General features: G+C 40.7%; 1 protein-coding gene across 1 annotated transcript; it reads right to left on the minus strand.

Annotated features, from left to right (window-relative positions):
* Positions 1 to 558: 558 nt before the first annotated feature.
* LOC121377777 lies at positions 559 to 27,361 on the minus strand. The gene is made up of 11 exons (XM_041505866.1): positions 27,031 to 27,361; positions 19,387 to 20,478; positions 17,224 to 17,325; positions 16,417 to 16,621; positions 14,904 to 15,014; positions 13,899 to 14,093; positions 9,218 to 9,520; positions 6,344 to 6,585; positions 5,187 to 5,305; positions 3,611 to 3,671; positions 559 to 2,713 (listed from the first exon to the last, which is right to left on the minus strand). Exons 2-11 carry the CDS (start codon positions 20,470 to 20,472, stop codon positions 2,606 to 2,608), a joined length of 2,532 nt encoding a protein of 843 aa, XP_041361800.1. The 5' UTR covers positions 20,473 to 20,478; positions 27,031 to 27,361; the 3' UTR covers positions 559 to 2,605.
* Between the last annotated feature and the right edge of the window lie 88 nt (positions 27,362 to 27,449).

The raw sequence follows: 27,449 nt of genomic DNA on the forward strand, positions 1-27,449 counted from the left end.
AAGTCTTAATTTGTAAATATGAATATGCTGCCCCCCCCCCCCCCCCCATCTCCCACCAATTTTGGTGTTTTTAATCTCTTTAGGTAACATATCTGATTATTACCACTAGTAAAATCGTATTTAGTGAAGTTGGGCTAGTGAATTTTTAACTGTGGCTAGTACATTTTTTAAATCACTGATCCTATGGCTAGTGGATTTTGTAAAAATTCTAGAAGCCCTGAAATTTACGTAATATTTAAATGGACCCTAAATTGTATAATTGTTTATATTACAATATGCAGATGGTCCACATGCATTTTTCCCCTTATTTTTCCCCTTGGTACCCCCCCACCTCCCCATATCTCCTGGATCCACCCATGATGTTTCAACTTAAACTTCTAGTCAACAATTTATAAAGAGAGTGTAAAGAAAATGTGCTTTATTCCAATAGACTTGGATACAATATTATAACATATAAAAACTTTTTTTCCTGAAACATATGTAAATATCACATGAAAATTAATACAATAAATATACAGAACTTCACATATGTTGTTGTTACTTCCTGTTTATTACACAAGTTTATTTTGTGCAAGAATATATACCACGAGACTGCTACTATGCAGTCTCGTGGTATGTTCTTGAGCAAAATAAACCAGTGCAATAAATAGGAAGCAAAAACAACGTATGTGAAGTTCTGTATTTACCGTATTACATACCTTCTATTATGCTTTACAAAAATGTTTTTTAATACAACGTCATAACAACACTTTCTTAAATCTATGATTAATACTCCTTTCATGGATTTACATAAAAGGGAATTCCTCATATAAAAGTTCCGGTCCAGATCGCACATATGTGCAATGCAGAATAAATTTATATAAATTTATCACATGCTTGAAAATGTCGAAAATAGGTATGTAATAAAATAGATAATCATCTTAATATACTATTTATAAAAAAACATAAGTATCACATTAAAAGTTATTGAACAAAATAAATATCATTTTAATTTATAACAAAATCAACAACCAATATATGAAAGTCGGTCTATAAAAATGAAAAATGATGAACAATAAACATGTACAATTCAAATGTGTTGAAAATTAAATGCTTATTAAAAATATTGCCATTTTCTTCAAAAATCACAACAAAGGTATGCATATTTGGATCATAAAACTCGAGTAACTAAAGTTAAAAGTTTGTTTTATTTATCGACACCACTAGAGCATATTGATTAATTAACCATCAGCAGTTGGATTTCAAACTTTTGATCATTCTGGCATATAGTCCTGGGGCATAGCCAGAGAGGAAAAAACGCAGAGGCAAAACCAGACCTGTAAAATAAATAGTGTAATGGGAAAAATAAAATAAATCTGGGGGAATTTCAGACGAGGCACCTCATGCTGGCTACGCCATTGTAGTCTTGGAGGAAACCGATTTAATTTTTCTGCTAGCAGTCAAGGGATCTTTGATATGACTTTCCTACAAATGGGACACCATGCATGTACATTTGTGTATACCACAGCTTTTAATATACAAGTTATGGGGTACTGGTTGGGACGTGGAAAATGGAGTGGGTTACCACTGAAGAGTAAGTGTCAGAATTGCATTTTTCACATCCAAATGTGCTCTAGTGGTAGTGTTAAACAAAACCAACTTTATTTATTTTGACTGGTTAATGCTCACTTGTTTGGTGGTTGAAAGCTTTCCAAAAAACACATTTCTATGCCTCCATTACCAGACTATCCTATGCCAGTCTGACTTGGAGATAACTTTTGTATTTTCAAAAGCATGTCTGCCAATAGCTGTGCCGAATATGATCACACTATACTATCAAAGTCTGGTATTTCCCTTCAAATCTAGGTCAAACAATCTGGTATTTCCCTTCAAATCTAGGTCAAACAATCTGGTATTTCCCTTCAAATCTAGGTCAGTGATATTTCCCTAAAACTCTAGGTCAATCTGGTATTTCTTTTCAAATCTAGGTCAAGCAATCTGGTATGTCCCTTGAAATCTAGGTCAAACAAAATGTTTAAAATCAGTGTAAAGTCTGCAGTCAGCTGACCAGGGATCACCTAAAATCCCTGCATCATTTCATTTCAATGCTTATATCCAATCAAGGTTCAAGCACGTTGTCCTGGGTACATATCAAGGCTATCTACCTAGGACTGGGGTTAATTTTTCGTTGCAAGTGTTTCGTGAAAGAAGACAGTATAGTGGTCTTATATCTCCCCATCTGGCCATTATAGACTCGCTGTGAGTGGGAAATAGTACTGGGCTGCGAACCCAGTACCTACCAGCCTTGAAGGCTGGTTGCTTAACCACTATACCACAGAGGCTGGTTGGCCCCACATCATTTTTAAACCATGTTATTTGCTACCAGAGTCTGAATGTCTCTCAAATATATAACACCCAGTCTTTCTTCCAGGAAATCACATTTATGGGTATCCCGGTTAAAAAATGTCCTGATTAATATTTTATTCACCAGCTCAATGAACCTGGTTATAGGAAAACTGAAGGACACTGGCTACTGGACAGTTTATAGCCTGTTTGCATCATTATAGAGTTGCAAGTCAATTCATCAGTTCCTTCCTAACGCAAATGGAGAATAGTGCTAACATTGTTATCTTTCAGATGTGACACTTTCCAGAAGGTTGGTGAAGTCCATCAGACTACTGAGAGTTTTCAAACCCAGGTCGTTTCTCAGCGTGTGGTAGAAAAACTCTGGTGCCTGAAAAACAAAGAATATCTTTAAACTCAGGTGCCTGAAAAAACAATATCTTTAAAGTATGGTGCCTGAAAAACAAGGAATATCTTTAAACTTGAGTGTCTAAAAAAACAAGGAATATCTTTAAACCTGAGTGTCTAAAAAAACAAGGAATATCTTTAAACTTGGGTGTCTAAAAAACAAGGAATATCTTTAAACTTGGGTGTCTAAAAAACAAGGAATATCTTTAAACCTGGGTGTCTAAAAAAACAAGGAATATCTTTAAACTTGGGTGCCTGAAAAACAAAGAATATTTTTAAACTTGGGTGCCTGAAAAACAAAGAATATCTTTAAACTTGGGTGCCTGAAAAACAAAGAATATCTTTAAACTTGGGTGCCTGAAAAACAAGGAATATCTTTAAACTCTGGGTGCCTGAAAAAAAACTAGGAATATCTTTAAACTCAGGTGCCTGAAAAACAAAGAATAAATTTTAGAAATACACATCCCAGCACACTCTAGCTCTAAACCAACATATAAACAGGACAGGACTAGAGGACACTGACAGCTTTTGATATATCATGGAGGACACATTGTGACTATTACATATGTATGTATAATCATAGTAGGAAGGAAGGAAATGTTTTATTTAACGACGCACTCAATACATTTTATTTACAGTTATATGGCGTCGGACATACAGTTAAGGACCACACAGATATTGAGAGAGGAAACTTGCTTTTGCCACTTCATGGGCTACTCTTTTTCAATTAGCAACAAGGGATCTTTTATATGCTCTATCCCACAGACAGGATAACACATACCACAGCCTTTGATGTACCAGTCGTGGTGCACTGGCTGGAGCGAGAAATGGTCATAGTAGGATGAACACATGTCACACAAGAACATTCAGAAAGTTTTACCTCCTGTTTTACATTCTTCAGAAAGGCCACTTCCTTCCCTGCCAACCTATGGAGTTGCTCACTGAAATTAAAAACATAAAATGTTTAAATATTATTATAACTGTGCTGTACAAGACCATTTATTTTTGAAGATCTACAGCGGAACAAGATAAAATGACATCATCTGTCACCACAGATTTCACACCAGTTTATTGGCACTTGGTTAAATGTTAATAAACTTTAACAGGATGACTCAGTTCTTTACCGAATGATTAATATATAAATGACCGAACAAACATGATTCCATAGCTTAAAACTTTCACACACCCCTGAAAAAAAGAAGTAGAAATGTGATCATACATGAACTTTGATTCAACTTTGACCAAAAGTTGGAGTTTTCTTAACTGTGACCACATTATTGGACATCCAGAAAAAATTTAAGGTAACAAAAATTATAAGATATTTATTGGCAAATACAACTAAAAAAGGCATGTTATATAAGACATACAAAATAAAATTAATAATAAAGTTGTATGTTTATTTCCCCCAAATTATGTCACTCAAGTTTTTTCGGAAGTTAATCAGAATAATAAGTTTTGAATTTCGAAAGAAAACCAAAGAACTGAAGACTTGAAAGAATAAAAAATCACTAGCCTGCACTCTACAGGTTGTACTACACCACATAAAATCCCATAGGCGACCATGTTAACGTTTGTTTTTCTGTGTGTTGTTTTTGTTTTTTTAAACTTTATTACCCCAGATCTCTGGCAATGTCAAGGTTGGGGTGCCTTGAATCATTGTCTTACAATATACAATAATAAAATTATAACATATTTCATATATACATGTATGTGTATATATAAAAAATATATATATGATATATATGGTAGTTACATTCATTTCATTTGTCGTCTACATTGCACAAGCATATTCATATTCATAACGTTTGTGCTTAAAAACACTATTATATGCAATATATCAACCAAAGTACCCCCTACCTCAAAGTATTAAAGTATTAAAATTGTACCTTTCATGGCTCGTTTTCGGTATAACCAGATGTTTTTACAACACCCCTAGTTTCGCACAAAATTTGAATACTTTTTTTTTACAACCAACACACTAACATTTATAACCAATCACAGGACTTGTGGTGTTCTCTTCTCTATCAAAGGTTCGGTGCACCTCAAACTTTGACCCAGGCGGAAATTATTTGGTATAGTGCCACCTACAAACTGAACTAATAGATAAATTCCCACTACCTGCTGCCACTAGCTATATTCCATACAAGATGTACCATTAAGTTAGCGGAAACATGATTATTTTCTCATTTCATTAACACTTGCCCATGACTCGATGAAAACATTTAACAATTTGATTGGCTGTTGAAATCACTAGCCTCACTGTACCACTTAAAGCATTCCAAAATTCATCTAAATTTACATTTAGTGGCAATAAAATACACTGACAAAAAAATGCTGTATATTTTTAACTTTAAAAACTATAAATATAACTATTATCCAATGGACCCTTTTAACACCGCCCATACCACCTCTTGACAGCTGTCTCTCACGTTTGACAGCTGCCAATCAAATGTTACCTCTGGATGCTGTGCGTTAGTAGCCACGCCTTGACTTCTTTACTGGTCCAAGTTTGTATTAAAGCCACATCAATCTTGTGAGGGTCTGACGGCTTAGGCTGACGAAAAACGTCTTTCTTCTGCAAAATAATACAATAAAGAAATATTTTATTTAATGTCCCACTCAGGAAATCTTAACTATGGATATATGATATTGGGCATATCATTAAGGACTACAGAAATAATTAGAGAGGAAACCCGCTGCTGCCTCTATTTTCAATTAGCCACTAAGGATCTTATATAATGTGCATTATTCCACAGACAGGATAATACATACCACAGACTTATTTACACCAGTTGTGGAGCACTGGCTAATAACAAAAATAAGACAAAAAATGTATAAAAATCACACTGGGCATATCATTAAGGACTACAGAGATAATTAGAGAGGAAACCCGTTGCTGTCACTCTTTTCGATTAGCAACTAAGGATCTTTTATATGCATTATTCCACAGACAGGATAATACATACCACTGACTTATTTACACCAGTTGTGGAGCGAGCAGTCTAAGAACAAAAATAAGACCAAAGAAAATAAATTAAGTCACAGGCACCAGTATTTCTAACAGAGAAATATTTAACATTGGGACTTCCTAACAATTTGACAATTTTGTTTTCCAAATATTCTGTAATGAATACCACAGTGAAACCCCCAAAACCTGAACTTCATTAAGCTAGAAATTCCTTAAAAAAAGAAAAAATTTCATTGTCTCTTTTTAAATATCTGACCTAAAATTTATGGTTTGTGAGAAACTGATCTAAATGTGATTCGTTAACATTAAACTTTTCAAAACAAAGGTTAACACCATAGCCATCGCCACCACTATCAGAAGAGTAATTGGAGCACAGTCGGTTCAGTGCTTGTTTGAGGTGCTTGCATCGTAGGATCGAATCGCCTCTGTGGTTTTTTCTCGTTCCAACTAGTGCATCACATATGGACAAAGGCTGTGGTATGTATTATCCTGTTTGTGGAAAAGTGCATATAAAGATCCCTTGCTGCAGCCAATGATTAACAAAGCACTGAACCGACTGAGCTAAATCCCACCCTGGACCAGACTAATATCCCTAAGGGGAATATGCATTTTGTTTTGAGGTCAGGTGAAGTAGAAAAGAAAAACCTGTTCGACTTCTATCGGCGGCGCATCTACCACATCAGATGGAACAGTTGATGATTTTCCAGACTTGAGCTGCGCCAACTCCTTCAATAAACCAGTCATCTTCGGCTCAAACGGATACTTCCCACTGAAGTCGTGGAAGAGTTTCGCCCCGAGAATCATGCCTAGCCAGCCGTCGGGTCGATAGCCCTGCTCCAACATGAGGGGGATTATTCGTTTCCGTTGCTGGAATGCATATTCTGCCTCTATTAAAAAGAAACGACTTTAATTTCTTGTTTTAAATTTCTTTTTACCACAGCTCCATAAGCTGTTTTTGCAGTTTTGACCGCAGAGTGTTTGTAATGACTTTTTTTTTTCTTAGTGTTTTCAATTTCATTTTTTTCATTCATTCGTTCGTTCGTTCGTTCGTTCGTTCCTTCATTCCTTCATTCATCCATCCTATTTCATCCAGTGTTTGTAATGACTTTCTTTATTAGTGTTTGCTATGCTTTCTTTTTTTCATCCATCCATCCATCCATCCATCCATCCATTCATTCTATTTCATCTATCTATACTGAGTCAAATTAAAAACTTCACAATCTAAAATTTGAATAAAGTCGAGTGTTGAAAGCAGGTATTTCTTTTGGAATAAATATTGTAATGGCAATGTCAACACTCCATTTGAAGCCTATCACAGCCCATCTGTCCCGATCCATAGCATGTGCACCATTGAGGCAAAAATGGTTTTGCACGTGCCACTGGTCACGTGACTACAATAGCACACGTTTTCATCGTTACTTGCTCACAGTAGTCTGACACAACGAAAAAACACATTAAAACAATATTTGTTACGACCTGTTTCGATGCCACGCCTCACAAATGCCATCAGCATGTTGCATGCGGGAACATCAGTAGCTGACGTTGCATGGGCACTGGGTTGCAGTTGACGGGCAATTTATGATCTGCGGAAACAATTACAACAAATGGGCACCACATCTGATCGCCCCCGACTGGGTAGACCACGTGTGACATCACAGGCAGATGACCGTCATATTGTGTTACGTCACCTCTGCAACCGTTTCATGACAGCTACAGTAACCAGTAATGAACTTTTCAGACGTCGGGTGTCCATGCAAACCATCCGAAATCGGCTGCGAACCGCTCACCTCCACGCACAGTGCTTGTATTTTGGACCCATTTTGACCCAATTTCATCGACGTCAACTTCAACTGTGGTCACAACGCCACATGCAATGGACTCAGAGGGAATGCAATAGAGTCGTGTTTAACGATGAATCAAGATTCACACTGCGATTTGCTGATGGCACGCAGAGGGTTTGGAGACGTGGTGAAAGTCACTGACAGTGTTGTGTCAGTGAACCTGACAGATTTGGAGGCGGAAGTGTAATGGTTTGGGGTGCTTTTTGTGGAAATGGATGTTCTTGACTTCTTGTCATCCGTGGCAAGCTCAACGCTGCTGCATACCACGACCAGGTGCTGGCCCAGGAACTTGTGCCCTTCATGGCAGCTCATGGTCCAGGCCTGATCTTTTAGCATGACAACGCCAGACCCCACAAGGCATCTTGACACCTGAGGAACGCGGGCATCAATGTCTGGGATGTGCTGGGAAGATGCCTGCGCACTCTCAGGAACCCTCCACAGACTTTGCAGGAACTTGGTGCCACATTAGTGGAAGAATGGCGCCGTATCCCTAATGCAGTCTTTACATGCATCAGACAGTCGTTGCCTTGCAGTTATGGGTACACATGGAGGGCATACGAGCTACTGAACCTGTAATTTCATCAGACGACCCTGCTTATGAATTACAATTGTGGATTTGACAAATGCTGTGGGAGCATCGAACAGATTTTTGACTCAACATTTATTCCTATTCTTGGGACGTCATACAATATAAAAAATATCTTGTTTAACACGTTCTTCTGTCATATTTGTTAATTAGCCAAGATTAAATGGTTGTGAACTTTTTTTTTGCCCGACACCCAACAGCCGATTTTCTTTTGTACTGAAGTGTTGCTAAACATTCATTCATTCTTAAAGGGCGTGGGATAGAACACTCGCCTAAGATCGTAGGTTCAAACCCCACCTGTGGACCCATATCGGCTTTTCTCCAGTCCCCAACATTTTGCATATATTATTACGACACTGCCATGGGTAGGTTTTAAGATTGCTGGCATATTTTAAGACCATTATGGGTAGGTTTTACAGGCTTGAGTCCCTTCCACCAGTCCAGAATTTTGCACCCGGGGCAACCGCTCCGGTGGCCTCACCCACATTGCGCCAATGCTTCTAGATTATGGTAGCCCCACTCCAATGGTTAGTGATATTCAATGTTGGGCTAGTAAATAACTACTATTGCCATGCCCGACAGGGCTTCTAGATTATGGTAGCCCCACTCCAATGGTTAGTGATATTCAGTGTTGGGCTAGTAAATAACTACTATTGCCATGCCCGACAGCTAGTGAAAAAAAGAAGAAGTCAAATGCTGCATTTAAGTCTATTTTGTAAATATGAATAAGCTGCCCTCAACCCCGCCCCCCAATCTTGGTGTTTTCAGGGGTGGGAATTGGTGAACAGTAAAAAAGAGGAAATCTAGAGGGGTCCTGGAAATTCTTGAAATCCTAGGAAAGGACGATTAAAATGCGAGGAAACGCAGTGTTAAATGAGGAAAACAGGAGAGGAGAATTCCCACCCCTGTGTTTTTAATCTCTTTAGGTAACACATCCGATGATTACTATTAGTAAAATTGTATTAAGTGAAGTAGGGCCAGTGAATTTTTAATCATGGCCAGTAATTTGTTTTAATCACTGATCTCACGGCTAGTGGATTTTGTAAAAATTGTAAAAGCCTTGAAATTAATGGTTTTGGTCGTTCACATTACCTGCTCGGCAGTTCAGACTGTCTTTGTATTTGAGCGACATGCACACGAGCACGGCCATAGCATCTTCCACGGCTTCTGCCATGGCCTGTAGCGTGGACCCGCCCATGTTGTCTATGTCCATCCACACGACAAAGCCTTTCTCCCTGAGAGCGTCGCGAACCTGCACCAGCGTTCTCTGATTGGCCCACTGGTAGCTGATCATTATGTGGCCGGTTGCCATAGAAACACTGCCAACTTCTCGTGTCGATTTCTTTGGTTTTTTCTTGACTTTATCCTTCATTTTTCTGCAGTTGATTCTTTCACCTGAAAGTGAAAAAAAAGCTTTTAGATGTCAAACATATGGTCATTTTTGACAGTCATAGAGAGGAAACCCGCTACATTTTTCATTAGTAGCAAGGGATCTTTTATATACACCATCCCACAGACAGGATAGTACATACCACGGCTTGATATACCAGTCGTGATGCACTGGCTGGAACGAGAAATAGCCTAATGGGCCCACCGACGGGGATCGATCCCAAATCGACCGCATATCAGGCAAGCGCTTTCCGACCAGGCTACATCCCTCGCTCCCCCCCCCCCCCCCCCGAAAGTGAAGTGAAGTTTTGAGACAAAGTAAAGGAAAGGAATGTTTATTTAGCAATGCCTGTTTTGGGGATACTGAATAGAAGGGGAAATTAAAAAAACTAATTTACAAATGTAGCCACCGATGGGTTTTGGTCCACCGACGGTTTTCACATGCTAAGGGGAGACAAAAATTAACTCTCCTTGAACCAGGTTCAGGGGAGTGATAGCTTCCTTTAAATGGCAAGGTTTGCATAACTGTTAAGTTTTATTCTCTGCCATTGTGTTGGGGTTAAGTCATTAGACATAAGGCTGGTAGGTGATGGGTTCGCCTCCTGGTATTGGCTCCCACCCAGAACGAGTTTAACAACTCACTGCAGGGATCGCTCTGACACTCGCCAAATTCGCCAACTGCGAATTTCAAAAACAACTGGCAAATTTTATTTTAAATTGGCGAAATAATTTCATGAAATATTTTATATTTTGTTATAAAATAACTGAATTTCTGCAGTTTTTGAAGTTTGCTAGATCATTTGGCGAAATGTTCTGCTGTCCCAGAGCTAGTCCTGCAATGGGTAGGAGTAAGGCCAGTACACCGACTTCTCTCTCACTAACCACTAACCCTCTCTGTCCTGGACAGAGCTAGTCCTGCAATGGGTAGGAGTAAGGCCAGTACACCGACTTCTCTCTCACTAACCACTAACCCTCTCTGTCCTGGACAGAGCTAGTTCTGCAATGGGTAGGAGTAAGGCCACTACACCGACTTCTCTCTCACTAACCACTAACCCTCTCTGTCCTGGACAGAGCTAGTTCTGCAATGGGTAGGAGTAAGGCCAGTACACCGACTTCTCTCTCACTAACCACTAACCCTCTCTGTCCTGGACAGAGCTAGTTCTGCAATGGGTAGGAGTAAGGCCACTACACCGACTTCTCTCTCACTAACCACTAACCCTCTCTGTCCTGGACAGAGCTAGTTCTGCAATGGGTAGGAGTAAGGCCAGTATACCGACTTCTCTCTCACTAACCACTAACCCTCTCTGTCCTGGACAGAGCTAGTCCTGCAATGGGTAGGAGTAAGGCCAGTACACCGACTTCTCTCTCACTAATCACTAACCGTCTCTGTCCTGCAATGGGTAGGTGTAAGGCCACTACACCGACTTCTCTCTCACTAACCACTAACCCTCTCTGTCCTGGACAGAGCTAGTCCTGCAATGGGTAGGAGTAAGGCCAGTACACCGACTTCTCTCTCACTAATCACTAACCGTCTCTGTCCTGCAATGGGTAGGTGTAAGGCCACTACACCGACTTCTCTCTCACTAACCACTAACCCTCTCTGTCCTGGACAGAGCTAGTCCTGCAATGGGTAGGAGTAAGGCCAGTACACCGACTTCTCTCTCACTAACCACTAACCCTCTCTGTCCTGGACAGAGCTAGTCCTGCAATGGGTAGGAGTAAGGCCAGTACACCGACTTCTCTCTCACTAACCACTAACCCTCTCTGTCCTGGACAGAGCTAGTCCTGCAATGGGTAGGTCTAAGGCCACTACACCGACTTCTCTCTCACTAACCACTAACCCTCTCTGTCCTGGACAGAGCTAGTCCTGCAATGGGTAGGAGTAAGGCCAGTACACCGACTTCTCTCTCACTAACCACTAACCCTCTCTGTCCTGGACAGAGCTAGTCCTGCAATGGGTAGGTGTAAGGCCACTACACCGACTTCTCTCTCACTAACCACTAACCCTCTCTGTCCTGGACAGAGCTAGTCCTGCAATGGGTAGGAGTAAGGCCAGTACACCGACTTCTCTCTCACTAATCACTAACCGTCTCTGTCCTGCAATGGGTAGGTGTAAGGCCACTACACCGACTTCTCTCTCACTAACCACTAACCCTCTCTGTCCTGGACAGAGCTAGTCCTGCAATGGGTAGGAGTAAGGCCAGTACACCGACTTCTCTCTCACTAACCACTAACCCTCTCTGTCCTGGACAGAGCTAGTCCTGCAATGGGTAGGAGTAAGGCCAGTACACCGACTTCTCTCTCACTAACCCTCTCTGTCCTGGACAGAGCTAGTCCTGCAATGGGTAGGTCTAAGGCCACTACACCGACTTCTCTCACACTAACCACTAACCCTCTCTGTCCTGGACAGAGCTAGTCCTGCAATGGGTAGGTCTAAGGCCACTACACCGACTTCTCTCACACTAACCACTAACCCTCTCTGTCCTGGACAGAGCTAGTCCTGCAATGGGTAGGTCTAAGGCCACTACACCGACTTCTCTCACACTAACCACTAACCCTCTCTGTCCTGGACAGAGCTAGTCCTGCAATGGGTAGGTCTAAGGCCACTACACCGACTTCTCTCTCACTAACCACTAACCCTCTCTGTCCTGGACAGAGCTAGTCCTGCAATGGGTAGGTCTAAGGCCACTACACCGACTTCTCTCACACTAACCACTAACCCTCTCTGTCCTGGACAGAGCTAGTCCTGCAATGGGTAGGAGTAAGGCCACTACACCGACTTCTCTCTCACTAACCACTAACCCTCTCTGTCCTGGACAGAGCTAGTCCTGCAATGGGTAGGAGTAAGGCCAGTACACCGACTTCTCTCTCACTAACCACTAACCCTCTCTGTCCTGGACAGAGCTAGTCCTGCAATGGGTAGGTGTAAGGCCACTACACCGACTTCTCTCTCACTAACCACTAACCCTCTCTGTCCTGGACAGAGCTAGTCCTGCAATGGGTAGGAGTAAGGCCAGTACACCGACTTCTCTCTCACTAACCACTAACCCTCTCTGTCCTGGACAGAGCTAGTCCTGCAATGGGTAGGTGTAAGGCCACTACACCAACTTCTCTCTCACTAACCACTAACCCTCTCTGTCCTGGACAGAGCTAGTCCTGCAATGGGTAGGAGTAAGGCCAGTACACCGACTTCTCTCTCACTAATCACTAACCCTCTCTGTCCTGGACAGAGCTAGTCCTGCAATGGGTAGGAGTAAGGCCAGTACACCGACTTCTCTCTCACTAACCACTAACCCTCTCTGTCCTGGACAGAGCTAGTCCTGCAATGGGTAGGTCTAAGGCCACTACACCGACTTCTCTCTCACTAACCACTAACCCTCTCTGTCCTGGACAGAGCTAGTCCTGCAATGGGTAGGAGTAAGGCCAGTACACCGACTTCTCTCTCACTAACCACTAACCCTCTCTGTCCTGGACAGAGCTAGTCCTGCAATGGGTAGGTGTAAGGCCACTACACCTACTTCTCTCTCACTAACCACTAACCCTCTCTGTCCTGGACAGAGCTAGTCCTGCAATGGGTAGGAGTAAGGCCAGTACACCAACTTCTCTCTCACTAACCACTAACCCTCTCTGTCCTGGACAGAGCTAGCCCTGCAATGGGTAGGAGTAAGGCCAGTACACCAACTTCTCTCTCACTATCCACTAACCCTCTATCCTGGACAGACAGTTCAGACAGCTGAGGTGTGTGTCTCTCTCTCACTAACCACTGACCCTCTGTCCTGGACAGACAGCCCAGATAGCTGAGGTGTGTGTGTCTCTCTCATTAACCACTAACCCTCTGTCCTGGACAGACAATTCAGACAGCTGAGGTGTGTCTCTCTCTCATTAACCACTAACCCTCTGTCCTGGACAGACAGTTCAGACAGCTGAGGTGTGTGTCTCTCTCTCACTAACCACTAACCCTCTGTCCTGGACAGACAGCTCAGACAGCTGAAGTGTGTGTGTCTCTCTCTCTAACCACTGACCTTCTGTCCTGGACAGCAGTTCAGACAGCTGAGGTGTGTCTCTCTCTCACTAACCCTCTGTCCTGGACAGACAGTTCAGACATCTGAGGTGTGTGTGTCTCTCTCACTAACCACTGACCTTCTGTCCTGGACAGACAGTTCAGACAGCTGAGGTATGTCTCTCTCTCTCACTAACCACTAACCCTTTGTCCTGGACAGACAGTTCAGACAGCTGAGGTGTGTGTGTCTCTCTCTCACTAACCACTGACCTTCTGTCCTGGACAGACAGACAGTTCAGACAGCGGAGGTGTGAGCCCAGTGTGCTTGAACCTTAATTGGATATAAGTACAGAAAATAACTACAAATGAATGAATCTGCCATACCAGCGAGTTTAAAATCCTCCGACTGAGCGAGCTCTTCTCTCAGCGTCCACAGAATACCCTGGAGTAATTTCTTCAGTTCGGGAACATCACAAAGCTCATACCTAGCGACTATAGTCTTTATCAGGTCCGGCTCAGCCATTATGGATTTCTTGTTTTCACTGTCGAACGACAGCATCCATATCGCTCCAAATACCTCTGAAAAATCAAGAAGGAAAAAGAAGGAAATGTTTTATTTAACGATGCAGGAAGGAAGGAAGGAAGGAAGGAAGGAAGGAAGAAGGAAGGAATGTTTCACAGTAACTGTTGTATTCACACCATCTCACAGACAGGACAGTACATACCACCACCTTTGTTACAGAACTGGCTGGAATGAGCAACAGCCAAATAGACTGGTCAGAAGGCAACATATTACAATACTTAGTGCCATTTGCAGAAGTTAAACGTTACTTGTTTAACAACACCACTGGAGCACATTGATTTATTAATCATCAGATACTGGATATCAAACATTTGGTAATTTTGTCATATATAGTCGTAGAGATGAAACCCGCTACATTTTGCCATTAGTCGCAAGGGATCTTTTATATGCACCATCCCACAGACAAGATAGCACATACCACAGCATTTGATATACCAGTCATGGTGCATTGGCTGGAATGAGAAATATCCAAATGAGCCACCAATGGGCAAGCACTTTACCACTGGGCAACGGCCTTTGATATACCAGTCATGGTGCATTGGCTGGAATGAGAAATATCCAAATGAGCCACCAATGGGCAAGCACTTTACCACCAGGCAACGGCCTTTGATATACCAGTCGGGGTACACTGGTTAGAACAAGAAATAGACTAATGGACTGATCAGAAGGTGACATAGTACAAGCGTCATTTGCAGACAGATGCAAGTCTTATAATGTATTCATAAAGCTGACTTCTAACATCATATAATTAAATAAAACATTTCTTCTTCTAAAGCAGACTTTACTCAAATTTTAATGTATATTACCTCTCTCCTCGTCGGGATCGTCCGATAATGCTAGTTTAGCCAACAAAGGGAGACAACCCTCTTCTACAAGCAGTCTTTTGTTGGCATCATTTCTTGCCAATCGTCCTACCGCTAAAATAAAGAACAAAGATTACAGTAGAAATAATTAATAATTTATGCCAAAAATGTAATAAGAATTCTACAGATTACTTTACATTTTTGTATAAATAAATAATCCTTTGTAATTGTCAATTACACATGCATACTAAAACACAACACATGACCTGTCCCAGGAATGGGGGAGAAGAGGGGTTTGGGGGAGGTGGGGGAGACTAATTATGAATTTAAAAAAATGTATTATTGGCATTTACAAGCATTTCGTTACGATGAATTTTACTTGTAGAATATAGGAAATTACCTCCAAAGGAAAGGAAATGTTTTATTTAACGACGCACTCAACACATTTTATTTATAATTATATGGTGACGGACATATGGTTAAAGACCACACAGATATTGAGAGAGGAAACCAGCTGTCGCCACATCATGGGCTACTCTTTTTGATTAGCAGCAAGGGATCTTTTATATGCACCATTCCACAGACAGGATAACACACACTACGACCTTTGATATACCAGTTGTGGTGCACTGGCTGGAGCAAGAAATAGCCTATGGGCACACGGACGGGAATCGATCCCAGACTGACTGTGCATCAAGTGAATGCTTTACCACTGGGCTACATCTTGCCCTCTGCCTCCAAATAAAGCAGCCTACATCTTAACCAGAAAATAATACATTGCACAAGGATTATTTTTGCGGTATATTATTCATAACACTTGGGATTGTAATTCCAAAGAAATATTTTTTATTGGTTCACCTTTTAGTTCATTGTAATTATTTAATTTATTTGATCCAACAATCTGGTGTATGACTGTGGTGTTTATACATATTCAACGAATACACATGTATGGATACACAAATTATCTATGATGAAAAATAAATATATTGTAGGACAAAACAAAGTGAACGTTTTTTGGCTTCAGGTACATTTCTGTGACTACAGACGATATCTTTTATTTATGTAAATAATTTGTACTGATAGTGTGGTTGAAGGTTTTCAATAAAAAACATTTAATAGTACAGTAAAACCCTTCTAAACCGGACCCTCTGTAAACTGGAATTCCTTCAAATCTGGATGTTTTTCATGGTCCCTTTCTAAATATCAATACAGAACATAACCTCTCTAAACTGGATACCTCTTAAAACTGGACTTTGGTTCCGAGGGTGTCCGATTTAAAGGCGTTTCACCGGAAGAGGACATTTTATTCAGTATCACTTCGCAAGTTTCAGAGATCGATATACAATTTTGAAACATTAAACAGTAGTTGCTAATCAATGTTTAATTAACTAGAAATATCGCTAATCACAATTTAAACAAATAAAATGTTCCCCGACTGAATTAAAAAAATTACTACAGTAACTGTTTACGTACTACGACACAACTCGTGAGCTGACTATGGTAACTGTTTACGTACTACGACACAACTCGTGAGCTGACCAGCCGAGTTCCTTGTGTATTGGACTCCTCAGTGCTTTGCCAAGTTTAGCCAGCAAGAAAGAAACTATCTTAGAACTCGTTCTGAGTAGTTCACAGTCTTTCTCATCGACGATGTTGGCTAATGATGAGATAGAGCTCAGACGTAACCTCGCTTTGGGAGCGTCCAGGTATGGAAATAGAACCTACAGGAAACAAATAAAATAATGATTGTAAACTCACTTTGGGAGCATCCAGGTATGGAAACAGAAAGTCTGGGCAAGCTCTGGATGAGCAAAAAAACTCGCCAAATTGTTTATTAAATTTGCAGAAAATTGCAGAAATTAACAGTTATTTTCTAAAAAATGTCAGTTATTACATAAAATTATTTCTCCAAATTAAAATAAAATTTGTCAGTTGCTCTCAAAATTTGCAATTGGCGAATATTTGGCAAGTGCAAAAGCTAGCCCTGAAAGTTAAAGTTTCAGTCATGTTTATTTCCTGCAAAAGTTACTTTTTTTTAAAATTGCCGTTGTTGAGATATAAATTATCGTAGGTCAGGAACATCACTGACGGCACAAAACGTAAACCTGATGTACATTATCTGCCATTATATTACATTTGTAAATTTGAAATAGGTATATTACATTTGTACATTGCCTCAGGTGGGATATGAACCCAGTACCTACCAGCCAGAAGTCCGATGGCATAACCACTAAACCACCGAGGCCGGTATGTACATGTACACGTAGCTTTAGCCAGCAATGGGTAACTAAAATAAAATGACTTGGTGAGCCTGATAACTGACCTGCGTGAAGGACAGGGAGCGTAACTGTGGAATGTTAGAGTCGACTGACGCAATGTTGTACACCAAATCCAACATAGTTTCCAACAGATTCAATTTAGTTGTCTGAAAAAGAAAGTAAGTACATTTATTACCCATACGGTTAAAAATATCTCGATACATATCATAGTGATACATCCTACTAGAATAAAAAAAAAAACATTTTGTTTTGTTTAATGACACCACTGGAGCACATTGATTAATTAATCATCGGCTATTGGGTGTCAAACATTTGGTAGTTCTGACTCGTAGTCAACAGAGGAAACCTGCTACATTTTTTCTAATGCAACAAGGGATCTTTTATATGCACTGTCCCACAGACAGAAAAGCACATACCACGGCCTTTGTCCAGTTGTGATGCACTGGTTAGAACGAGAAAAAAACCAATCAGCTGAATGGATCCATGGAGGTGGTTCAATCGTGTGACGCAAACACTTCAAGCGAGCACTCAACCGACTGAGCTAAATCCCTCCCCCACGCCCCACTAGAATGTCAAGTAGGACGTAACACTTTATGACGTCATAGATTAGCGCAGTACAACCGTACAGGAATGTCAACCAAACGAGTTGAGTAATATAAATTAGATCGATTATGAGTATAAATAGGATATTAAACTCGCTACCATTCTGTATCATGTTTATGTCGATCGTGAAATAATTTTCATTGTTACTCGCTAAAGCTCGTGACAAACGAAAATTATTTCACTTGGCACATAAACATTTCAACTTATTTTCGTGCTTATATCCAATTAAGGTTCAAACACGCTGTCCTGGGCACACACCTCAGCTATCTGGGCTGTCTGTCCAAGACAGTGGGTTAGTTGTTAGTTGGTTAGTTGTGAGAGAGAAGAGGGTGTAGTGGCCATACACCTACCCATTGAGCCCTTAAGAACTCGCTCTGGGTTGGAGCTGGTACCGGGCTGCAAACCCTGTACCTACCAGCCTGTAGTCCGATGGCTTGACCACTAAGCCACTGAGGCCGGAGCACATAAACATGATACAAAATGGAAGCTTGTTTAATATCCTATAAGTATGCTAGTCCAGGCATCAAATTTAAAAAAAAAAAAATTAGGATTCTGCTGGTATTGTAAAATGGTGTAATCTAGATATTTCAATCTCATGTCACATTCTACCCAAAATCTGGGATTAACAGAACCACGGAATCCCATATATAGGCATAAAACATCACATCATTGTTCTCATCAGTGACGACATACAAACTGTGTTTAGCACAGCAGACTGTGAAATGCATGCTGGGGACTGGAATAATAAAAAAAACATACAAATCCAGTGTGCTATTTTGGTTTAAAAAAAATTTTAAATCTTAAAAAATTAAACTCCTGACATTCTCATCATAAACTTGAATAATTAAAAATCTCAATATTACCGTCAAGGTCTTATCAACGCAGGTTATGTGCTGCTTTTACTATATGAATTCATGCCAGGATTCATGTCTTTCTCTTGCTTAGACAAACCAAGGATTCTAATATTCTCATCATAAAATCAGTATGACACATAAGCTTGTTTATTACCTCAGTGGTTACTCATAATGGGTAAAATATTTTTTCATAATGAAAAATATTCTGCACTGCTGTAACGTACAATACTATTGGATGATTTGACGCTTACAAACCAATGACATTGTCGGTACTAAATATGACGTCATCACGATTTGACAAGCACACAAAATGATATCACATAGCTTAAAGAGTTTGCGTTTATGGCTCTCAGTTTTTATTGGAATAAATTTGTAATAAAATGTTATTTTAATGCAATTCAATATATATTTTTAAACAAATAAATAGAATTTTGTTTTTTTAAAATGATATAAGTATGTGATTAAAATACAAAGTTAAAGCAATACTCAGAACAGTGTTTTTACATCGTTTCTATATAAGCTCCATGTGCATTTACGTATATCAAAAATAGCAGGTAATAAATAGAATAACAAACTTGGTAGGCCATACCAGTTACCAAACTTATGTCCCTCGTAAAATAATTTTCATTTGTCACTCACAAAAGCTCGTGACAAGTGAAAATTATTTGAATTTCACTCGGGACATAACTCTGATAATAACTGGTAACTTGTTTATTATCCTCTCTGTATAAATAATAATCGCAATATTACCGTCAATGTCTTATCAATGCACGGCTGAGCCCACGCAGTAATTGTATCTGCCATCATCTCCATAAAACCAGGATGCCTGCAGATATCTTCAGCAACAATCGGTGAGGCGTCAGTGAAGTTGAGAAGAACCAGGAAGTGTAGAACGTGATATCGAGAAGCTGTGAAGCCCTCCACACTTAACGCAGACACCATCACATCACAAACAGGATCCAAAGCTTTCGCTTGGTGTATTTCACTCCCAATTTGCATCTTAAGACTTTTAATTTCTGCTGCAGGAGCTTTCCTTTTCAGCAACGTCCTGACTTTAACGAGTATCTGAAGGAATCGGCGAAGAATGTGAACAAATTCGGAATTGATTTTTCCTTCTTCAGTTTTTACTGAAGTCGACAGGATGAGATTGATCAATTCTTTGGTTTGTGTTAAGATTTCTTCCTTCTTCTGTTGGACTTCTTCTGCAGTGTATGGTGGTTTAGTTATTTTTTTCTTCTTCGTCTTTTCTTTCGGTACAGGATCATCACAATTTTTGTCTTGATCCGAGGCGTATCCTCTCTCCGAATCTGAAAATGTTTCTTCAGCGTTATTAGCGGTGGCCATCATTTTCGAAGGTTCCGGTGATGGTGACATTACATCTTCAAAACTCAGAGGAATGCGTGCAGTTGATTGTTTTTCTTCCGTAATTTCCTCATCCAACTTGGGTTCAGATTTTGCTCTCTGCTCACAGCTGCTAGTGTCCGTAACATCAGACTTCGTAATACTGAAAGATTTGTCCAAGTCTTCAACAGACAATTCTTCAAACTTTACACTTTTACATAAATTCAAAGGATCGTGGGAATCAACGGTGGAGGCGTAATCGTCCTGCAGCTTTTGCGACACAAAATTTGAAACCTTTGATTTACGACCATCTTCTTTTCTGTTTGGACTCTGCTGGTGGTTTTGTTTCGGTTCTGGCAGTCCCCGTGATTTAAGAATCTGAATATCTTCTTCAGTGTCTGGACTTAACTGGGGTTTTCTGTCTTGTTCTAACAAACCCCGAACTAAAGTCTGTGAATTGTGATGATCTTTTCCTTTACTTGGCTGTGAACCCATACTAACCTTTGAAAATAAGAAAGTCAGAAGTAAATATAAATTTATTTAACATATCGTAAATCGTTCAAGGCAATCTTCTGGGGGGTTTCGAAATACTCTGAGACTCAGCTCAGGTTATATGGAAGGAAAATGTTTTATTTAACAGCACACTCAATACATTTTATTTACGGTTATATGACGTCAGACATATGGTTAAGGACCACACAGATATATAGAGAGACGAAACCCGCTGTCACTACTTCAGGGGCTACTCTTTTCGATTAGTAGCAAGGGATATTCTATATGCACCATCCCACAGACAGGATAGTACTTACAACAGCCTATGTTACACCAGACGTGGTACACTGGCTGGAACGAGAAATACCCCAATGGGGCCACCAACGGGGATTGATCCTAAACCAACCGCGCATCAAGCGAGCGCTTTACCACTGGGCTACGTTCCCCCCCCCCCCCCCCGATATATGGTATCCGACATATGGTTAAGGACCACATAGATAATAAAAAAAGAAACCTGCCATGGGCTACTCTTTCTGATTAGCAGCAAAGTATATTTTATATGCAGCATCCCACAGACAGGATAGTACATACCACCACCATTGTTACACCAGTTGTGGAGCACTGGCTGGAATAGAAATTACCCAACGAGTCCACTGACAGGGATTGATCCTAAACAATGGAGCAGTTTATCACTGTACCATGACCTGCCTCCTATAGTCTAGATTTTTCCACCAGCAAGGGATCTTTTATGTATACTTTGGGAAGGACGTAGCCCAGTGGTAAAACGCACGCCTGATGCGCAGCAGGTCTAGGATCGATCCCCGTCAGTGGGTCCATTAGGCTAGTTCTCATTGCAGCCAGTGGACCACGACTGGTATATCAAAGGTCGTGGTATGTGCCATCCTGTCTGTAGGATGGTGCATATAAAAGATCCATTGCTACTAATAGAAAAAATGTAGTGGGTTTCCTCTCTATCACTGTGTCAAAATTACCATGTGTTTGACATCCAATAGCCGAAGATTAATAAATCAATGTGTTCTACTGGTGTCGTTAAAACAAAACAAACTTTTTTTGTCTACTTTCCCATAGACAGGACAGCACATATCACAGCCTTTGATATATCAATTGTGAGGCACTGGTTAGTTTTATCAGGTGAAGGTCATCTAAAGTGATGCATGAATCTGTTGTTCACATAAATGGGTTTTTGGTCGGTGGTTATTGGGGGTGGGTAAAATTTTTATAAAAATGACATCACTATCCAAATGATATCACTTTGCATGTATACTGTATATGTTTATATTGTCACATTGTGCTTCAGTTATTAAAAAGGCAGATAGAGTTCCTTATTTCCCTCACTATTGGGGTAATGAATTAGCCATTATCAACGGGGTATTGCATTAAACACTACAAACGACGTATTGTTTTAAAATATATTGTATATAACTATCGCTAACCCTAACCCTAACCTTAAACTAATTCTAATAAATAGTTATTTAAAATCATTATGGGGAAAATAAGGAACTCATGCCTATCTTGATGAACTAAATATATGTAGAGCAATTTGACTGCAATAACTTGTCAACACGGAAATAGATGTACATTGGTAATATATAAAACGGTCCTAGTAACTTGGATCGTATTTTAAATCAATACGGCTTTTGTTCTTTAAAAGTAGATGGTATATTACACACGCTTCTTTACTCGTATATCAATAAAGTGAGAGATCGGTTGACATCATTTTATAATCATCTTTAAAACAGGACCTACATGCAAGCACCTGTAAACAAAATGTTTGCTAGTTACGCACCGAAGGGGGATAACTCTCAGGGATTTGTAATGGTATAGGTTCCATTACATCAAATAAATTTCCATTGCTGATAGTGTTAATCAAGCTTTTGTTGTTTGACATTGTGAGGATAACCAGAAACTTTGTCAAAACCAGGGCCGTAGCTAGGATTTTTTGTTGGGGGGGGGGGGCAACTGGGTAGTTTAAAGTCTAAAACTCCTTAAACGGTTAAGAATAGAATTTTTCTTTAAGTTACGATAATTTTTGACGTATATCCCCCCTTGCCCCCCTGCTAGCTACGGCCCTGAATATTTATAATTTATATACAAACTTTTAAGTAGGCCTAACATGAAACATTTAATGGTACCTAAATTGGTCGTTTATGGTGGATGTAACCTGAAAAAAACCCACTCGATCAAATGGTCGATCATTATATCATTTAAAGGGGTAAGACGTATCTCAGTGGTAAGCGCTCGAGTGATGCGCGGTGGGTCTAGGATCGATCCCCGTCGATGGGCTCATTCGGCTGTTTTTCGTTCCAGCCAGTGCACCATGACTGGAATATCAAAGGCTGTAATATGTGCTATCCTGTCTGTAAGATGGTGTATGTAAAAGATTCCTATGAGGAAACGTAGCGGGTTTCCTCTATAAGACTATATATATATCAAAATTACCAAATGTTTGACATCCAATAGCCGATGATGAATAAATTAATGTGGTCCAATGGCGTTGTTAAAAGAAAAGGAAAAAAGTTTATATGCCATTTGAAAGTAATAACCACATCATCTTTTAAAGAATATTAATTTTGTTTAAAGACACTTTCAACTATTTTGCACTTGCGTAGCCGGAGTGGGGGTGGGGGGTGGGGGTGGGGGGGGGGGGGGTGTCCATGCACCACCTTAATCACATTTCTCTACCACATTTATATTTGGTATGGTTATTCTGATGTAAGTATATTGCTATGTGCACAGAAACACGTAGGAAGGAGTTTTATTTGTCTCCACCACCCCTACCCTCCTGAAGAAAAAATAAATGGAGAGGAAGAATGTTATGGTTTGATCAATTTTATGAATACGCATGTATATTCCTTAACCAATCGGGGCCGTAGCTAGCGGTGGGAGGGGGGGGGCAACGGGGGTAAAATGCGGAAAAATTATAGAAACTTAAAGTAAAAATCTCTTCTTAACCGTTTAAGGAGTTTTAGACTGTTAACTACTCAGTTGCCCCCAAACAAAAAATCCTAGCTAAGGCCCTGTATATTACTTAACCAATGCAGACATTGTTCTGGGTCTAAGTACGGGTGGGTGGGCAATATAAGCAGAATAGCGCCAAACGAATCGCTAGCCATTTCAGCTTTAGAATTCGGGGAGGGGGAGGGTCCCCCAGGCCCATCACTTCTAACGTTATTTTATTCTTGATACGGCCCTGTAAAGCTGTGGATCCGGATCATATACGTCAAAAATTGCTAACTACCTGTTTTCAATGGAGGTATTCACAAGAGTTTGATACATACTAGCAATTAAAATCGTATTAGTACCCTAAACCGCACGTTGGTAGTCGACCAGTGGGGGGGGGGGGGGGGGGGGGGGGGGAGTGGGAGAGAGGCCGATTTTTGCCCGAATTTAAACAAAAGTGCCCGAATCTGGATTACAACGTTTGCATTACTGCAAAACAGCTATATATACGGTTGAAAACGAATCGCCACACATTTTTATATGGATTACAACTAATATTGCGGGTAGAATAATTAAAATAGATGGTGAAAAGTGTTAAAGCCAGCTCATTTATCCCGAATTTCTCTGTTGTTTTTGCTCGAATTTGATGATATTATCCAAGACTGAAGCTCTTTAACTCCCGACCCTACACTCGCGCCTGCTTAAATCCTCCACTGTAACACAACGTCCGATTGTCGGATATAAACATGCGGATCCAAATCCGTGTAAACTACATGTATAATATGTGAACATAGTGTTAGGCTGCTGTTGAGTGGGTGCTGTGACTCTAGTTTCAGCCCGTAAAAATGGACACTAAGTTTGGTTAAGTTACAAAACTGTAACACATTTGGATAACGTTACAAGAGAGGTGAAACAAGAGTCTGTGAAGTTGAAACGGTGAAATACTGTTAAAACTAGACTAAAACTCCATAACTCTTACCTCTCAGACGCACGTGCGTTTTAAAAAATATATAAAATGCATTTTGTGGTATTAAGAGCGGGACGTAGCCCAGTGGTAAAACGCTCGCTCGATGCGCGGTCGGTATGCGATCGATCCCCGTCGTTGGGCTCATTGGACTATTTCTTGTTCCAGCCAGTGCACCACGACTGATATATAAAAGGCCGTGGTATGTATTACCCTGTATGTGGGATGGTGCATATAAAAGATCCCTTGCTGCTAATCGAAAAAGAGTAGCCCATGAAGTGGCGACAGCGGATTTCCTCTCAATATCTGTGTGGTCCTTAACCATATGTCTGACGCAATATAACAGTAAATAAAATGTGTTGAGTGCGTCGTTAAATAAAACATTTCTGCTATATACAGTAAAACTCCTCTAAATAGGACACCCACGGGACCAAACAAAACGTCCGGTTTTAAGAGGTATCCGGTTTATAGACGTTCACTTCTGTACACGTATTTAAAAGGGGGCCGCACAAAATGTTTCGTTTTGAGGGAATTCCGGTTTACAGAGGGTCTGGTTTTGTGGTATTGGAAACACCAGGATGACCAGAAAAAAATCGGATGTACGGAAATGGATTATCTGAACAATAAAATATAAGTAAAGTTCGATTTCAATGATAATAAACGCCTCTAATAGTGAAAAAAATATGCCTTGGTGTTTAAAAACTAGGGTCTGTCCCTTTAAATCAACGTAACTGCTACGTATAGAGGGACGGGACGTAACCCAGTGGTAAAAAGTAAAGTTTGTTTTGTTTGACGACGCCACTAGAGCACATTGATTTTTTATCTTATCATCGGCTATTGGACGTCAAATATATGGTCATTCTGACACTGTTTTTTTTAGAGGAAACCCGCTATCGCCACATAGGCTACTCTTTTACGGCAGGCAGCAAGGGATCTTTTATTTGCGCTTCCCACATGCAGGATAGCACAAACAATGGCCTTTGTTGAATCAGTTATGGATCACTGGTTGGTGCTAGTGGTTTACACCTAACCATTGAGCCTTGCGGAGCACTCACTCAACGTTTGGAGTCGGTATCTGGATTAAAAATCCCATGCCTCGACTGGGATCCGAACCCAGTACCTACCAGCCTGTAGACCGATGGCCTAACCACGACGCCACCGAGGCCGGTCCCCAGTGGTAAAGCGCTCGCTTGATGCGCGGTCTGTTTGGAATCGATCCCCGTCGGTGGGCCCATTGGGTTATTTCTCGTTTCAGCCAGTGAACCACGACTGGTATACCAAAGGCCGTGGTATGTGCTATCCTGTCTGTGGGATAGTGCATATAAAGGATCCCTTGCTACTAATGGTAAAATGTAGCGGGTTTCCTCTCTAAGACTATGTCAAAATTGCCAAATGTTTGACATCTAATAGCCGATGATTAATAAATAAATGTTGTTTATGCTAAGTATATATATGTACTTGTAAGTAAACATACGCTCGCTTGATGCGCGGTCGGTGGGCCCATGGCTATTTTTCGCTCCAGCTAGTGCACCACGACGGGTACATCAAAGCCGTGGTAAGTGCTATCCTGTCTATGGGATGATACATATAAAAGATCCCAGTCTATTAATGAAAAAATGTAGCGTGTTTCCTCTCTAAGACTAGATGTCAGAATCACCAAATGTTTGACATCCAATAGCCGATGATTAATTAATCAATGTGCTTGTCACGGAGCTTCTAACGTCGTTACCGGCAACTGCTCCCACCACTCAGTTCCCCGGCAACAGAATCAGAAACCCGCAATGGGTGTAACAGTATTTCTCCAAATATCCCAACCTATACATATAGATCTCCCTGTATCGGGCTGGCTCTAGGGGTATTCAGGGAACAGGATCGTTAAATTCACTAGAAAGACAACTACACCAGTTTAGTTTCAAATATGTATTATATCAGGGGCATGCGCAGGAAATTTTTCAGGGGGGGGGGGTTGAGGTGTCTGGCGAAGCCCGTGGCGGGGGGTCTGGGGGGGATATGAAAAAAAAATCGCCTTGAGCAGGAGGGGGTTTCGACCCCAACCCCCCCCCCCCCCCCCTGCGCACGCGCCTGTATATAATACCAGGCAAGGGTTACAGCACTTACATGGCCTGTTAAAATCGGTGTCACACCACCTCTAGGCTGAGCACCACACGTAAACTTAATCACTTGGCAATTAGGGATATAGCTACCCCCCATAGTTAAAACATCACCCAACCTTAGAATAATTAATTATTATCCTCAGTCTTTCCTACATCCAATATTCAGAGGACCTACAAGTTACCTGGTCATGATACTAGGATTACCAGTTATAGATATTATAACTATTCGTAACTTCTGGATAAGAGACACCTACAGTTTATTTTAGTCGGTCTGACTTGAATTACCAGCTGTCCTTCCCATACTAATACTATTCAAATAACCTACAGTTTACCAAGTCATGGGACTAGGATTACCAGTTACAGTTATTATAAACCTCTATATATCTTCTGGGTAAGCGACTTAGATTACCAGCTGTCATTCCCACACCAAGCAAAACAATAATAGGCCTACACATAATTATAATACTTAAATGACACAACAAAATACCTTTCAGTTACCACAGAGCAGTAAAATATAGTTACCTATGTCCACTGGACTAATAAAGTTCGCCCAGCGGACAGCGTTTCCGCGGCCTCCTAGTACGTGGCTTCCACCCAAGTCCCTATACAGAAAGAACTCCCAGCTTATATCCCCTGTTTCGGTTTTTGGCAGCTGGGTCCCATCTTTGGCAGTCCTGTCCTTTATGGACGAGTGGTGAAATAATGGCCACACTAATTCTCTAAAACTATCAACAATACAGATACCATCTAACTAATATGGGGAACCTTCTTGGGTTAATTACTCCATGCACTGGCTTTCGATCATTAAAGTGCTACTGCAGTTGTTTCAGACCCCGGTCAAAAGTTAATGTGCAGACGGCTGTCTCCGTCACAGTGCTCTAGTGCTGTCGTTAAACAAAACAAACTTCTTTTTTTGTATGTAGACTATGTATGTATGTAAA

Source organism: Gigantopelta aegis, chromosome 7 (genome assembly GCF_016097555.1).
Source record: "Gigantopelta aegis isolate Gae_Host chromosome 7, Gae_host_genome, whole genome shotgun sequence".
Taxonomy (NCBI): Eukaryota; Metazoa; Mollusca; class Gastropoda; order Neomphalida; family Peltospiridae; genus Gigantopelta; species Gigantopelta aegis.

Coding starts and splice junctions, on each gene's coding strand:
- LOC121377777 (XM_041505866.1), bottom strand. CDS start 20,472: ATGGGTTCACAGCCAAGTAAAGGAAAAGATCATCACAATTCACAGACT. Junction 15,015..16,416: donor AGCTCACGAGTTGTGTCGTA/GTACGTAAACAG, acceptor TCTTTATTTTAG/CGGTAGGACGATTGGCAAGA. Junction 6,586..9,217: donor CAGTCTGAACTGCCGAGCAG/GTAATGTGAACG, acceptor TCTTTTTAATAG/AGGCAGAATATGCATTCCAG.